The 14,413-nt window shown below is 56.4% G+C and overlaps 2 protein-coding genes across 3 annotated transcripts in view; one reads left to right on the top strand and one right to left on the bottom strand.

Moving 5' to 3' along the window:
* The first annotated feature begins 1,211 nt into the window (after window positions 1–1,211).
* Window positions 1,212–12,330, top strand: GSS (glutathione synthetase). Its single transcript, XM_029964940.1, has 13 exons — window positions 1,212–1,216; window positions 1,901–2,042; window positions 3,512–3,657; window positions 5,000–5,075; window positions 5,824–5,963; window positions 6,100–6,216; window positions 6,348–6,428; window positions 6,702–6,779; window positions 8,350–8,416; window positions 9,022–9,216; window positions 9,635–9,716; window positions 10,043–10,232; window positions 10,815–12,330. The coding sequence occupies exons 1-13, from the start codon at window positions 1,212–1,214 to the stop codon at window positions 10,936–10,938; spliced, it is 1,443 nt and encodes a 480-aa protein (XP_029820800.1). The 3' UTR covers window positions 10,939–12,330.
* A 275-nt stretch (window positions 12,331–12,605) lies between these two features.
* ACSS2 (acyl-CoA synthetase short chain family member 2) overlaps window positions 12,606–14,413 on the bottom strand; it is a 30,468-nt gene continuing 28,660 nt past the window's right edge. For both annotated transcript variants that reach the window (XM_018085681.2, XM_008921110.3), the window contains one exon: window positions 12,606–14,354. In XM_018085681.2, the coding sequence (XP_017941170.1) occupies window positions 14,227–14,354 (128 nt within the window). In that variant the 3' untranslated portion in view covers window positions 12,606–14,226. The remainder of the gene's footprint in view (window positions 14,355–14,413) is intronic.

A 14,413-nucleotide genomic window follows, 5' to 3' on the forward strand; every position in this document is an offset into this window, starting at 1 on the left:
CACCCCCTCTCCTCACCAGCCAGCCATGTTTTCAAACCCTCCTAACACAGGTCCCAAAACAACTCCAACCCTGATGCTTTTGTTGGATCCTCACAGCTGTATCATAATGAGCCATGGAAATGCTGAAGTTATTCTGTTACTCCAGCAGGAACACAAATGATGGCCTGGTGATGGCAACAAATCTGTTTTCTCCAGTTACACTGTTGTTTTGTTGTGACCAACAAAGCGTTTTTCATCTTATTACACCTCTTCAAGGGCAGAGCCAGTTAGGACTGACAGTTCCTTTGTGTATTTAAATAAAAAAGGGGAAAGGACCTGATTGGGTTTGGGTTTATTTACATATCAGTTTTCTCTGTTCCTTATACAGAAATAACCCTGTCCCTGTCCCACACTGTCATTTCAAGCCCCATTGCTGGGAATGTCCTACAAATACTTGAGGCTGTTGTGAGAGCTGAGATTTCCCAGGTGTGCCCAACTGAGGCCCAGAAGAGCCCCAGCCTTGGATTTGTGAGACACAAGGGCAGAGAGCAACCCTGTCCCCTGAGGGACCACGGCAGAGGGAGGGAAATACACAGCTCAAGTGGGAGAAAAATCCCATCTTGCACTGAGCCTCAGGGCACCCCAGACACTGCCCTGGACCTGGGAGTGCCTCCCAGTCCCAACACATGGCCATGGACATTCCTGGGGACACCTGGGAACACTGAACAGCCTCTGAGAACAACAGAGGACATCAGGGATGGGGCCTGCATGGAGGAACCTCCAGTCAGCCCCTTCCCAGGTCCAGTCGGTGCAGTGCAGCAAAGGGATGTAGGTGATGAAGTGGTTAAAAAAATGGAAAACAGGAAGATATTTCCAATGCCTTTTATCTCCCAAGCCAGGGGTGCAGTTCCTCTGTGTTTCCCTGCCTACAGGGGGTGAATTTCAGCTCATGCAAAAGCAGGAGATGATACAGCTCCAGTGCCTAAATGACAGCGAGTTAACCTTAAGCTGTGTCATGGAACCACAGAGTTGTTCATGTTGCAAAGGCCCTCAGAGACCATCGGGTACAACCATCTCCACGGCTTTTATCTCCCAGCCGCCCGTGGGCTGTGCCCTCTGCAGGCACCGAGCAGCCCCTGGTTGCAGAGCTCGGATTTCACCAGCCGGAGTGATCTCGCCGTTCGCATGACATCACGAGTTGACGTCACGGTGTGACGTCACGACATCGCGACATGACGTCACCACACAGGCTTTGCGCCCCGGCGCATGCGCGTTCCTGGTCCCCCCCCTTCCGCGCTCCCGTCGCCCCGCGAGGGAGCGCGCAGCTTTCTCCCCCGCGTGATATGGTCCGCTGCGCTGTCAATCCAACATCGGGCGGGGCGAGGGGGGCGGGCCGTTCGAATTCACGTGGGCGCGTCACGCGGGGCGGCAGCGGAAGCGGCTGGAGCGGTGAGTGAGGGGAAAAGGGGGCAGTTGAGGCGAGGGCTCGGGGTGGTCCGGGCACCGGGAGGGCTGGGACCGCGGAGTGAGGGGACCGGGTGAGGGACCGGAGAGCCGGGGAGGACCGGGTGGGATCGGGTGGTCGGGGCATAGTGAGGGGCGGGGACCGGAGGGGTTGCCGGGGACCGGAGGGGTGCCGGAGGGCGCAGGAAGGGCGAGGGTTCAGGGTTGGTCGGGGGTGGGGGTACAGCGAAGGGTTCTGGAAGGCGGGGATCAGGGACCTGGGACAGGGCAGGGGCCGCGGGGGTTCAGGGGTTCAGGGCACCAGTGAGAGGTGTGGGGAGGCGGGGGTCGGCAGGGGCCAGGCACGGGGTCGCGGTGCTGGGGCCAGGGAAGGACCGGGGGTTAGGGGTCAGCGAGGTTGGAGGGTTCGGGCGGCCGTCGGCGGTGCCGGCCAGGCGGTCGACCCGCTCTCCCGCAGCGCTTGCCATGGCCTTGCCCTGGCGGGACGTTGGTGCGGGACGCCGGCGGCGTGCGGGCGCGGGCGGCTGTACGGTGGCGGTGACGCGCCGCTGCTTGCGGGGGTGCTGACTGCGGACCGGGGAGCAGCCCTCAGCTCGGATGTGAGTGCGGGGCACTGCCCGGCCCGGGGGTCCCCGAGCCCTTCGCAGGGAGCAGCTCCCGGCTGGAGCTCACAGCTCACTGCCCATCCCGCTCATGAGACAACCCTGCTCCCCTTTTCCAGTACAGCTCCCCTGTTCCAAGGAGAGGGACAGATCTGGGAAGGCTTAAGAAGTTGCCGGTTGTGGTGTTGGCAGTCCGTCCCTCTCCCAGCCTCTCACCACCCATATGAACCTTTGAACCACGGGAGAGTCTCACAGAGGGGCCTCTGCTTTCGGCGTGTTCCCAGCTGCAATCAGCCTTTGCCCCATACCTGGGACAAGGTGGCAGGGATGGAGGTGGCTGATGTGTGGGATTTACCTGTGGGGAATCCCTGGCAGCTGGCTGGGGTGGGAGGCTCTATCTGTTGGAGAGGTCTCAGTGGAAGAAGTATCCCTGTGCAAAAGGAGTGGGGCAGTGTTGGGGATGGGTCCCTGAGGAGCCTGGGGACAAGCAGGCAGCTGGCAGAGGTATGAGGAGGGAGGTCATAGAATTGTAGAATCAGCTGGGTTGGAAGGGGCCTCGGAGATCATCAAGTCCAACCCTTGATCCCCTACCACTGTGGTTGCTAGACCATGGCACTAAGTGCCACACCCAGTCTTATCTTGAAAACCTCCAGGGATGGAGAATCCACCACTTCCCTGGGCAACCCATTCCAATGGCTGGTTACCCTCTCTGTAAAGAATTTCTTCCTAATATCCGACCTAAACCTCCCCTGGCACAGCTGAAGACCCAGCCCTCTTGTATTGCTGATCATTGCCTGGGAGAAGAGACCAGCCCCCACCTGGCTACACCCTCCTGTCAGGGAGTTGCAGAGAGTGAGGAGGTCTCCCCTGAGCCTCCTCTTCTCCAGGCTCAACAGCCCCAGCTCCCTCAGCCTCTCCTCATAGGACTTGTGCTCCAGTCCCTTCACCAGCCTTGTTGCTCTTCTCTGGACCTGCTCCAGCACCTCAGAGCTGCTCCCTGATGTCAATCCCATTGTCAGGTCAGGGCTCTGGGGGATTTTGAAGGGTGAGAGGAAGAGGAAGCCTGAGAGGAGAGGCTGAACACACTGCCAGTATCCCTTGCTTCATGTAAAATCCAGGTGAATTGGGAGCTTCTCTCTGGTATGATATTTTGACTTTGAGGGTGGCCCCATGCCTGAGCTGTGGGCTGAGCCAGGAGTCCGGAGTCACCCCTGAGTCTGAGCAGGGATCAGAGGAAGTGACTCTGATGGCCAGAACCCAGGACTGACAAAGTCCCCTTTTCTCTGACACTGAGCTGTTCTGGAGACGCTGCCCTCTAGTTTGGGTGGAAACAGGGTATCTTTCAGGGGGAAGCACTCAGCCTGAGAAGCTCTGGAGAAGCTGCTTTCAGACAAGCAGGAGAGGCACCTCTTGATCCCCTCTGCAGCTGCCCAGGCCTGAGTGCTCTGCTCCCTCCCCGTGTGCAGGTGGTGAATTACGCGCCCTTCACGCTGCTCCCGTCCGCGGTGCCACGGGCCTTGTTTGAACAGGCCTACGCTGTCCAGCAGGATTTCAACCTGCTGGTGGATGCCATCAGTCAAAACAAAGAATTCCTGGAGCAAACTCTGGCCAGGTAACGTTTTTGCATGTTGCATTTTAAGGGGACATTTTAACTGCCAAGCATTTATCACCTTTCGGGCATTCCTGCCTTCCATCCGTTCATGTCCCACAGGCTGAGGTGAGCACTCCTGTCCTCAGCAGAAGTTGCCTCCTTTGTTGCATTATTTTTCCTAAGATTAATTCCCAGCAAGTCCGTGTGCTTGGAGGTCTCCTTGAGCCTCAAAACTTGGGACATCTGGCCAAGAGCTGACTCCCTGCAATGATCTTCAATGTTGCCAGTGTGTCAGGCTTGTGAGCTTGTTGGCCCCCCGGGCCTTAAATGTAAATCACTGGAATCTTTGAGTCTTGGATTCAGAAGTCTCTTTTAGTCTTATGTCCCATAACCAGCAGCTCTGCCTGCCCACAGTTATGAGGATGAGGTGTCCCTGTCCCCACACAGACCTCTGATCAGTCACTCTGTGTCCCTCCCCTGCTTTCCCATCCACAAACTCTGGCTGCTGGGGGACTGTTGAGCTCTGGATCCTGGACTCTGCTGGATTTATCTGTGGCTGTTGCCATGGGCTGGAGTGACCCTGGCTGTTTCCCCCATAACTGTAGGGCTTTCACAAATCTCACCCCCCTTCCTGCTGCGTGCTGTGTGCTGCCTGTCCATGGGTGCTGCAGGCTCTCTGGCACCGGGACAGAGCAAAGAAGGCTGTTTTGCAACATCCTTTTGTTTTGTTAAAGCCTTTGAAGCTGTTTCAATGCTTGTGCCTGTTCCAGAGCTGGCTGCAGCCAGAGCTTGTGGGGGCAGGTTTGTACCTGTGGTTAAGGAATGCAGCACCTGTGGCTGTGTGTGCTCAGGTGTTGCCCTGTGCCAGGGCAGCTCCCTGGAGGTGCTGCTCAAGTAGCTTAGGGATTTTGGACCCTGAGGAAAAGCCAGACCTACTCTAGCAGGGCAGGGATTTGTAGCCTGACAGGACAGGGGGAACTGGATGAAGCTCGAGAAGCTTCTCTGAACTATTGTGTGCAGGCACAGGGAGACTTGTGGTTCCTGCCTGTGGCTGCAGAATTGTGCTGTGTTTCTTTGCCTTTGCTTGTCCCATCTCTGCCCTGCCAGTGAGTCACCTCTGCCTTTTGTGAGGTGAGGCCTTCTGTGGAGTGGCTGTGCTGGGCAGACTGGGGTTGTGTGTGGGTTTGCACTGTGCATTCATGGGGAGATGTTTCACAGTGCTGTAGCAGGTTTCTTGAGCCCCAGCCCTGCTCCTTGTGCTGCAGAGTGGCCCCACTAAGGGTTTTTTTTCTGGAGAAGAATTAATTTTCTCGTTCCTCTGTGGCAGCATCAGGGAACTGATCTGGTCTGTGTTTCCCTCCAGCACCATCAAGGTCGATGACTTCACAGCTCAACTCTTCAGAATCTACATGCAAGTTCTGGAGGAAGGCTTGGCTCAGGTACCTGGGCAGGGGATCCTGGTGGTCTGTTCCCCTTGGCACTGAGGTGGCATTGCTGGGCTCTGAGCCAGGCTGGTCGCTCCCTGCACTGCCATGTCTCGTCACAACCCGTGAGCTCAGGACCTTGCCCTGTTTGAGTTGTGCCCTTTGGTTGGTGCCACTGGAAACAGTCAGGCCTGGAGTGGGAGGATTTGATGTGGTTTGTCCTCTGGGAACCTTGGGAGTGTGCAGGGACATGTGTCCTGTCAGGACCTGCACCAGAAGCTCCTTTACTCTCCTGAGTGTTGGGAACTCCTCTGGAGCACTGGGAGGGCTCTGGGTCCTGGGCAAGGGGCAGAGCACCCATGGGCATGACTTGCAGAGGTTTTTATCCAAATGAAGGTGACAGGGCAAGGGGGAATGGATTCAAACTGACAGAGAGTAGGTTTAGATGAGGTATTAGGAAAAAACTCTTCCCTGTGAGGGTGATGAGGCCCTGGCGCAGGCTGCCCAGAGAAGCTGTGGCTGCCCCATCCCTGGAAGTGTCCAAGGCCAGGTTGAACGAGGCTTGGAGCAACCTGGGATAGTGGAAGGTGTCCCTGCCCATGGCAGGGGGTTGGAATTAGATGGTTTTTAAGGTCCTTTCCACCCCAAACCGTTCTTTGATTCTGTGACTGGATCTGGCCTGGGAGGATTTTGAAGTGAGGTCGTCAAAGGGTTTTGCAGTTAAAGGCAACAGGAGACCCCACCACCCCTCCCCTCTTTTCAGACTGTGTTTTTAGGCATCAACCGCTCTGATTACATGTTTGACTGTGGGCTGGATGGCACAGCAGCTCTGAAGCAGATAGAAATAAACACCATTGCTGCCAGTTTTGGGGGCCTCACCTCCCGCACGGCCGATGTCCACGGGTAAGGGACCCCTCTGGCACTGCTGCAGCTGCACTGCATGGGCTGCTGCACTCCCTGTCCTCATGTGCTCTCCAAACTCTGCTCCCTCGGTCCAGCTGGGGCTGTCATGGCATTTACAGCTTTTTTTGTTCCAAAGGCTGGTGTTGAAAGTGCTGGGAAAGACTAAGGAGGCGTCACGCCTGCTGCCCAACAACCCATCGAAGGGACTGGCCTTGGGAATTGCCAAAGCCTGGGAGCTCTACGGTTCCCAAAGGTAAGGAGAGAGCAGGAGAAATTGAGCAGGAGCAGTGCAGGAAGCCTGGATCACAGTGATGAAAAAGCTGGTGATCCTGGATGCATGTGGAGTGTCTGTGGGTTTAATGGTGCCCCTGGTATCTCCTGCAGTGCTGTGGTGATGTTTCTGGTGGAGGAAATCCAGAGGAACATTTTTGATCAGCGATGTGTAGAAAATGAGCTGTGGAACAGGTAAGGATTGAATTTCCCTGGGATGGAAAAGGTTCAGTTTTAGGAAAGGGAAGCAGAGAAAACTGCTGCCTGATCTTGGTGTTTCCCTCAAGGCAGGAAACATAGGATGGGTCCCTAAACAGGGACTGTCCTGGGCTGCAGGATCCCTGTGGCTCCATAGTCTGAAGCCTGGGGTTATTTGTGAAAGAACCTACAGATCCTCCTTGTCCATCTGTGACTTCCAGCTCAAGGAACTCACCCATCCTGCTGACTGTCCCACTGCTCTGTTCCCAGGAACATCCGTGTGATCCGGCGGCGGTTCCGGGACGTGTTTGAGAAGGGGTCCCTGGATGGCAGCAGGAGGCTGTATATGTGAGTATGAGCCAAGGTGCGCATTCCTGGGCACGTGGGAGTGGGAATTCTCAGCCAAACCTGGTGGTGTGTCTTGAGTACAAACAGTGCCTGTCTGAGGCAGCAGTTCTCCTCCGTGCTCCAGGGTGCTGTTTCCTCTTGGAGCTGGCATGGTTTTGTTTTCAGAGTGGTGAGATTTTGCATACACAAAACTTAATTTCCCTCCCTCAGGCCACAGCCTCCACTTCTCTGTGGGATCTTTACCTCCTTCACATATACCTGCTGTGAACAGCCCTGGCTGTTTCAAAGGCTTCCACAGAGCCATTTCCTGTTTACTGCTCACGTGATGCTCTGCCAGGAGGAACTGGGCTGGGCTGTTAGTGCTGGAGGAGGAAGCATTCCATGTCCTTTTGGGATCTCTTGGGATTGAACTCACTCAGTGTCTTGCCCACTCCCTGTGGAGACCAGGACGTGCAGGTCACAGACTCTTTGAGTGCTGGTTGGTCCCAAGAGTGAGGTTGAGAGTTGGTCCCAAGTGTGACATTTGTCCTGTTTCCAGGTAATGTGCTTGGAGCTGTACAAACCTGAAGGAAGACATGGTTTAATGCATATATTTTTTCTGTAGTTAGGCTGGTTTGACCTTTGATGTCTGTTCTGTGTTTGATTAATGAATACATTTGTCAGGGCTGGATAATTGAGGGGAAAGTGTATCCCGGGTACTTCCTCCCAGGCACCCTCCCCTCTCAGTGCTGGATTCCTCTGCAGTTCCCCAGCAGCTTCCTGACCCCGTGCACAGTTTGTGTGGCCAAAGCTGGGGGCTGTGGTGCTCCAGCTGTGCTGACAGCCCAACCCTGGCAGGGGCTTTGGTGCCTCTCAGGTTGTCGAGTTGAGGTCCTACCTGTGCCACCAGAGAAGGATCCTCTTCCCTCCCAGCTTCAAGAGTCAAGGAAAAGGCCTCTAAGATCGAGTCTAACCTTTAACCCAGCACCACCAAACCATGACCCCAAGTGCCACATCCACACTTTAAATCCCTCCAGGGATGGTGGCTCCATCACTGCCCTGGGCAACCTGAGCCACTGCTTGGCCACCCTTTCAGTGAAGAAATTTTCCCTCATATCCAGCCTAAACTTCCCCTGGCACAACTTGGGGCCATTTCCTCTCCTCCTGTCCCTTGTTCCCTGGGAGCAGAGCCCGACCTTTTCGGCTCCCCCCTCCTGTCAGGGAGTTGCAGAGCCAGAAGGTCCCCCCTGAGCCTCCTTCTCTCCAAGGTGAGTCTCCCAAACCTGGTTACGAGTGGCAAAAACTGTTAGAAAATGAGGTTCCTGCCTCCCTGCTGGGCTGGGTGTCAGAATTATTGAGCCTTTGGTTAGAGCACAGGCCAGGTATCAGCTCCCGTGTCTCAGGACAGGCCAACCCAGCTGGGGCTCAGTGCAGAGGTGGCAGGGCATGCAGTCCTCAACCAGGAGCACAACAGCCTGGGGGCCAAGGAGAAGGGGCAAAAGCTGCAACATTCTGCGTGTCTGACCCCGTGGTGCTGGGGATTGGGCAGGGCCTGGCCTGGCCCTGTGAACACTGCTGGTTTCTGTTCCAGAGATGGCCAGGAGGTTGCAGTGGTGTACTACAGGGAGGGCTACGTGCCACAGACCTACGACCAGCAGGTCAGTGCCCACCGTCCTGCTTGGGGAATCACCCACTGGGAGTTTGAAATGCCCTCTGATCCCAGGGGCCTCTGCCCTGTGCAGAGAGGGGTCAGTCCTGCCCAGGGTGGCTGAGAGCACTGGGGAGCTGTGACTCCAGGGAGCATTGGGTGACCCAGGCAGTAAGAAAAATGGGTGTCTTCTTTTCCAATCACCACTTAATCTCTCTTAGTGCAGCACTGAATTGATGCTGTACAGTATGGGTATTGGTACCTGCTTAAAGGGTTTGGACTTGATTACAGACCACTCTCTGTGCTCTCTCAGCACTATGAGGCTGCAGGTAATAATGATACAAAACAGATCTTGCTGTTGTCTGGAGGTGGCAGCACTGGACAAGCTGGGGAGGGAGAACTGGCAAAGGCAGCCGATTAACCTGGCTCTGCTGTTCCCAGGGGTGGTGTGAAATCCATGCCTGCTTGTCTCCAGAGTGCTGCTCCCACCCATCCATCCCTGCCAGCAGGGAGGGAGCAGACAAATCCTGTGTTGATAACTGAACAGAAAAGAGCAGAGCAGACCTTTAGTGTTGTGTTTTTCCTGACGGGGGGGTTGCTCTGGTTGTGCCCCAGAACTGGGCGGCGCGGGTGCTGCTGGAGCGGTCGCGGGCGGTGAAGTGCCCTGACATTGCCACCCAGCTGGCGGGCACCAAGAAGGTGCAGCAGGAGCTGAGCCGCCCGGGGACGCTGGAGAAGCTGCTGCCCGGCCACCCCGAGGCTGTGGCTCGGATGAGAGCCACCTTTGCTGGACTCTATTCCCTGGATGAGGTGAGTGGGAGCGGGGCTGGGTCGGGAATGGACATGCAGACGTGTGCTTGGCCTGTGTGATGTTGCTCTTTGGTTCAGGAGGTGAGGGGGCTTTGCTGTGGTCCTGTTAGATCCCTGTTGATCCTGCTGAGAGGGGCCTCTCGAGGAGCCCCTGCTGCTCCCTGGTGCTTTGCTGTTCAAAAATCCCAGAATCATTTAGGTTGGAAAAGACCTCCAAGGTCATCAGGTCCAACCTGTGCCCGATCCCCACCTTGTCCCCCAGCCCAGAGCACTGAGTGCCACAGCCAGTCATTACTTGGACACCTCCAGGGATGGGGACTCCACCACCTCCCTGGGCAGCCCCTTCCAATGTTTGGCAGCCCCTTTCCATGAAGAAATTCTTCCTGATGTCCACCCTGTTTCCATCCTTTCTTTCCAGGGTGAAGAGGGTGACAAGATAGCTGCTGCAGCCATCGCTGACCCCGAACGGTTCGTGCTGAAGCCGCAGCGAGAAGGTGGAGGTACGAGCTGGGCTGGGCCCCTGGGGCTCTGCACTGTGGTTTGTGCTGTACCCAGCAGAGGCAGGAGCTCTGTGCTGGCTCCTGGTCCTGGGCTGAGGGATAAAAGGTGGGGTGGCTTGTGGCTACTCGTAGCCATGGGGATTAGTCACGGCAGTAAGGTAGTGCCACTCCTGGAGCAGCTCCTGAGGCCCCAGTGCTGGGTGTGGGGAGCCCAGGCAGCACCTGGGGAGGCAAAGGCTGGGTCATTTGGGCTGCTGGGCCACAAAACTGGGGGCAGTGGCTTCTGCTGGGCTGGGAAGTGCTTGATGTGCTGGTTTTGTTGTCAGGGAACAACCTCTATGGTGAAGAGCTCAGGCAAGTTCTGGAGAAGATCAAAGACAGCCCTGAGAGAACCTCCTACATCTTGATGGATAAGATCAAACCCCAGCCAGCACTGAATTACTTGCTGAGGGCTCACAGTCCCCTGCAAGTGTCTGAATGCATCTCCGAGCTCGGTATCTTCGGTGTCTATGTCAGGTGAGGAACGTGCTCGTGGTCTGGGGGTGGTTCCCTGGTTTTCCTCTCTGAGCACAGCAGCAGGAAGGATGTCTGGGGAGCTGTAAGTGCAGGGGACAGGCGTGACTGTTCAGTCTGTGCCCCTGGCAGAGCTCTCTGAGCACGTGTTCAAACACTGAACTGCTGCTCTGAACTTGCTGCCAAACGAGTTGTTGAAAGACCACAGCGCCTGTGCTGGCAGTCACGGCTGTAACGGCCACGTGGAGCCAGCGTGTCTCATCCCTGACTCCTGGGAGAGCTTCCCAGGGTCTGGATGCAGCCCCAGGAAGCCCTGGTGATCTCTGAAATGTCTGAACGGGGTCATGTTCTACCCTAAATAGCTGCTGCTTTTGTGTAAAACCCTCCCAGACCCAGAGAAAGGTTCCCATGGCGTTCAAGTCCTTCTCGTACAGTTTGAGGAACAAGGGCACTCTGGCGGCGTTCAGACCCTGACACTGCCTGTGTGCAAATCCAACCAGAATGGCCAGTGGAGCCAAGGCACTGTGCAGGATAAATGCCAGGAGCTCTGTGCTCTGCAGGGACTGATCTCCCTTTCCTTTGCAGGCAGGGCCAGGAGATGGTGCTGAACGAGGCCGCCGGGCACCTCCTGCGCACCAAGGCCATCCAGCACGCGGACGGCGGGGTGGCCGCCGGGGTGGCCGTGCTGGACACTCCCTACCTGGTGTGAGGAGCTGTGCCCCACCCACCCTCCTCACCTGCTGCCTGAAGAGCTCAACTGCCACAGGGATTTCTCCGTAGGGTGCACTTGCCAAGGTCTGTTGTGCCCGGGGCTGTGAGGAAGGACTGTGTGGACACAACTGCTCCAAGGTCCTGTGTGGCAGCACCAGCTTCTCTGTGATTCCCCCTCCAGGGATAAGGGGTTCCCTTGCTCTGCCTGCCCAGGGGACCCTGCCCCATGCACTGCCCAGCTGTGAGCTCCTGGGCCTGCCTTGGTCTGGGTGTCCCCTGGGGGCTGGGGTGTGTACAGCAAAGGGTGAGGTGCCACAACAGGCCTTTGTGTTGCTCCCACTTCTGTGCTCCTTGATGGAGACACACAAACCCTAGGGAACAAGAGGAGAAAGGTGGATGGGCGAGTAACAGCCTTCATCTTCACACAGTGCCTCAGTGCTTTCCAGGTTAGACAGGAGAGTCCAGCTCCACATGCCATGGCCCCTCCAGCCCTTGCTGTGCTGCTGCTGCTCGATTCTTACTTTTCCCTGTGCCTGAGGATCCTCAGGGTTCCTGCACAAGGGACAGCTGCCCTGGGCAATTTGCCCAAGGGCCTTTTGCTTGCTTTTTTTTGCTTTTGCTTTGCCCAACTCCAGTTTTGTTGGACTGGGTGCTCATCTCAAGCAGTGCCACACAAGGCAGGCAGCAGTGCAGAGTCCAGGGCTGCATCTGCTCCCACTGCCTCCTGCAGCCCTGTCCAACAGATCTCCACAGGATCCCTCAGCAGTGGTGGCAGATCCCAAGGGGATGGTGAATTGGAGCCTTGTGTCACAGCCAGCACATTATTAAACCCTGAGTCCCCCCAGGCTTGTGCCAGCACATCCCACTGCAAAATCATCTTCCCAGGGAGCCCTGACCTTGGAAATAGTCCTGCTGGGATGTGGGGCAGGCTGAGACTGGGAGCTCTGTGGCAAGGAAGCCAAAGAATTGCAGGAGAGGCTGGGCAGGCACAGCTCCAGCACCTTACTGTGGGACCAGCACCAGCAGACAGATATCTCCCTCCAGGTTTCATGGATCAATGGGAACAGCACAGCAGTGGAGGGACAGGGAGGATGTGGGCTCTCCTGCTCAAGGTGTTTTGCCTCTTCCTTCAGCTCCTCTTCCTCCTCAGCCCTAAAAGCTGCACCTTTCTGGCAGTGAAGAGCCCAGTCTGTCAGTGACAGAGAAGCAGCACAGAGCCAGAATTCCTGGAGAATGGATGTGCTGAGGGACAGCCCTGCTGGGCTCATGGTATCAATCACCCATCAGTCACCTGGGGAACAGCCCTGTTGTGCCTGATCCTGGGATTCCTGGGGGTTTTTGGGGGGGTTGATTACCCCCAGCCAGAGATTAAAAGGAATGTGCAATCTGACCATGCTGTTTGTGCCAGGTTTGTCTGAACCCAGGTGCTCACCTGGCCAGGTGTGCAGAGATCCATGGCTGTGCCTGGGTGGGGACCAGAGCTTCTGCCCTTGCCCCAGCAGCTGTTCACAGCCTGTAAATCCCAGTCCATGGAAGAGGATCCTGCTGGCAGGAACCTGCCTCTCCTCATCCCCAAAAGCCAGCCCTGGTTATGGCACAGCCACTCCAACAGCACTGAGCACCCCTTGTCTCCCCCAGACTCAACCCACACACACTCTAAGCCTGTTTCCATTTTGTTTTCTTGAATTTTATTTCATTTTGCATGAAATTCTCGCTGTTTTCCAGCCAAAAATTACATAGCTGACAAAAAGGTAACAGAGGAGCAGCGAGGATGTGGGAATCCTTGTCACCGAGGTGGCACAATCCAGTGGTACAGAGCTGTGGGGGCACGTGGGACACCAGCAGGCACCCAGGGTGCTGTGCCAGTGAGAGCAGCAGGTAGGGAATGAGACTTGGGACTTGGCTGACAGCCCAGCAACACCTGCCCTGAGCCCCCCACCCCAGAGGCAGCTGCCTCCTCCTCCCCAGCCCCAAGTCAGCTCAGGTTGCAGGTAAAGCCTGTTACACTGGCTCTCACCAAAACAGCAGCTGCAGCAAGTTTTAAAGCCCATTTCTCCTTTGGTTTAAGTGCAAAATCAAATGGTTCACATGCAGTTTTCACAGAGACATTGCAAAGGAGGTATCGGCCCCAGCTCAGCCCCGGCCGGAGTTCAGTGTCCTTCACGGGAGGAAGGATGGCTTTGGCAGTACCCTGGTGGTGGTCAGGCTCCTGGGCAAGAGGGGTGGGGGTCTTTAGCTCTCAGCATCATAAAGCTGTGTCAGATTTGAGCAAACACTAACTATGAACATCTCCCACTGTTTTTTCCTGATGAGGAAAGGTGGGACTCGCACAGCCCTGCCTGCCTTGGCTTCTCTGCTCTATCAGTGGTGCCTACCTGGGTCACCTGCCACGGGAAAGGTGCCTCTGCATGGCTGCTTCCCCACCATCCTTTGGTGTAACAACCCCCAATCCTCCCCCAGGAAGCAAAGGGAGCATCCAGCTGTGAGGTGGTGGCAGCAGGGCAGGTGGAAACCGTGCTCCATGGAGCACATCACACCAAGGCTTTTCCCCTGCGTGGCTCCCTGTAGTGCCCATGGCCAGTGACAGACCCTGGATTGGGGAAAACACTCCAGCTGGCACCACACAGGTAGGAAGCAGCAGATCTTGGTATCAAATTGCTCTAAAACCTGTTTAAAGCCCAGAGGTCTCTCAAGCCTTGCCCCACTCCAGGCCCCAGGACCTCTGCTGGCAGCAGGCTTGGACAGTGGGTGCAAGACAAGCTGAGCTGTGCAGTGATGATGTGAGAGTGTTCTCAGTGCTCCCGCAGTTTGCAGCACCCCAGGGAGAAGGGGAAGCTTAGCAGGTGTGTGGGCAGTGGCAGATGCACCTCCCTGGCCTGCCTGCATCGAGCAACTCCAGCACCATTCCCCTCCAGCCCCGAAGTTCCTTCCCACTGTGCACAAGGTGCCAGGGCCCCTCAATTACATAATTAATTAACACCCTCTACCGCCCCCCAAAAATTAAATTAAAATCAAGAATGAGGTGCTGCAAAAAGGGAGGGGGGTGAGTCCCTCTGTGCTGAACCCCAGATGTCTGCTATCCATGGGGAACACGACGGACACCCTCCTGCAGGGCATGGACACGGCCTCTCCAGGGCCAGATCTCCCCGTCCCGGACACTGGTACATTCAATTCAAGAGGTGCAGGTTCCCTTCCCGGGCAGGCAGCGGTTGTTTGAGGGACCTGCTCATCAGGACACTGCTGCTGCTGCTGCCACAGTCCTGCTCAGCAGGGACAGGCCCTGCTGCTACTGCTTCGTGTCACACCTGCTGTCAAAGAGATGTTTTATGATGCCCGGGTCTGCCAAGGTGGAGATGTCCCCCAGGTCTTGGTCGTTTTTGGCAATCTTCCTTAATATCCGTCTGGTGATCTTCCCTGGAACGACAGCCGGGAGAGGGAAGCAGGGATCAGAGTCATTGAATGGTTTGGGTTGG

This window comes from Manacus vitellinus, unplaced genomic scaffold (genome assembly GCF_001715985.3).
Source record: "Manacus vitellinus isolate BGI_N305 unplaced genomic scaffold, ASM171598v3 scaffold_85_pilon, whole genome shotgun sequence".
Classification (NCBI taxonomy): Eukaryota; Metazoa; Chordata; class Aves; order Passeriformes; family Pipridae; genus Manacus; species Manacus vitellinus.

Bases quoted from the DNA above. Each gene is read 5' to 3' on its own strand.
- GSS (XM_029964940.1), top strand. The intron at 3,658-4,999 runs GTAACGTTTTTG...GTTTCCCTCCAG, and splicing joins CTGGAGCAAACTCTGGCCAG to CACCATCAAGGTCGATGACT. The intron at 9,717-10,042 runs GTACGAGCTGGG...TTTTGTTGTCAG, and splicing joins GCCGCAGCGAGAAGGTGGAG to GGAACAACCTCTATGGTGAA.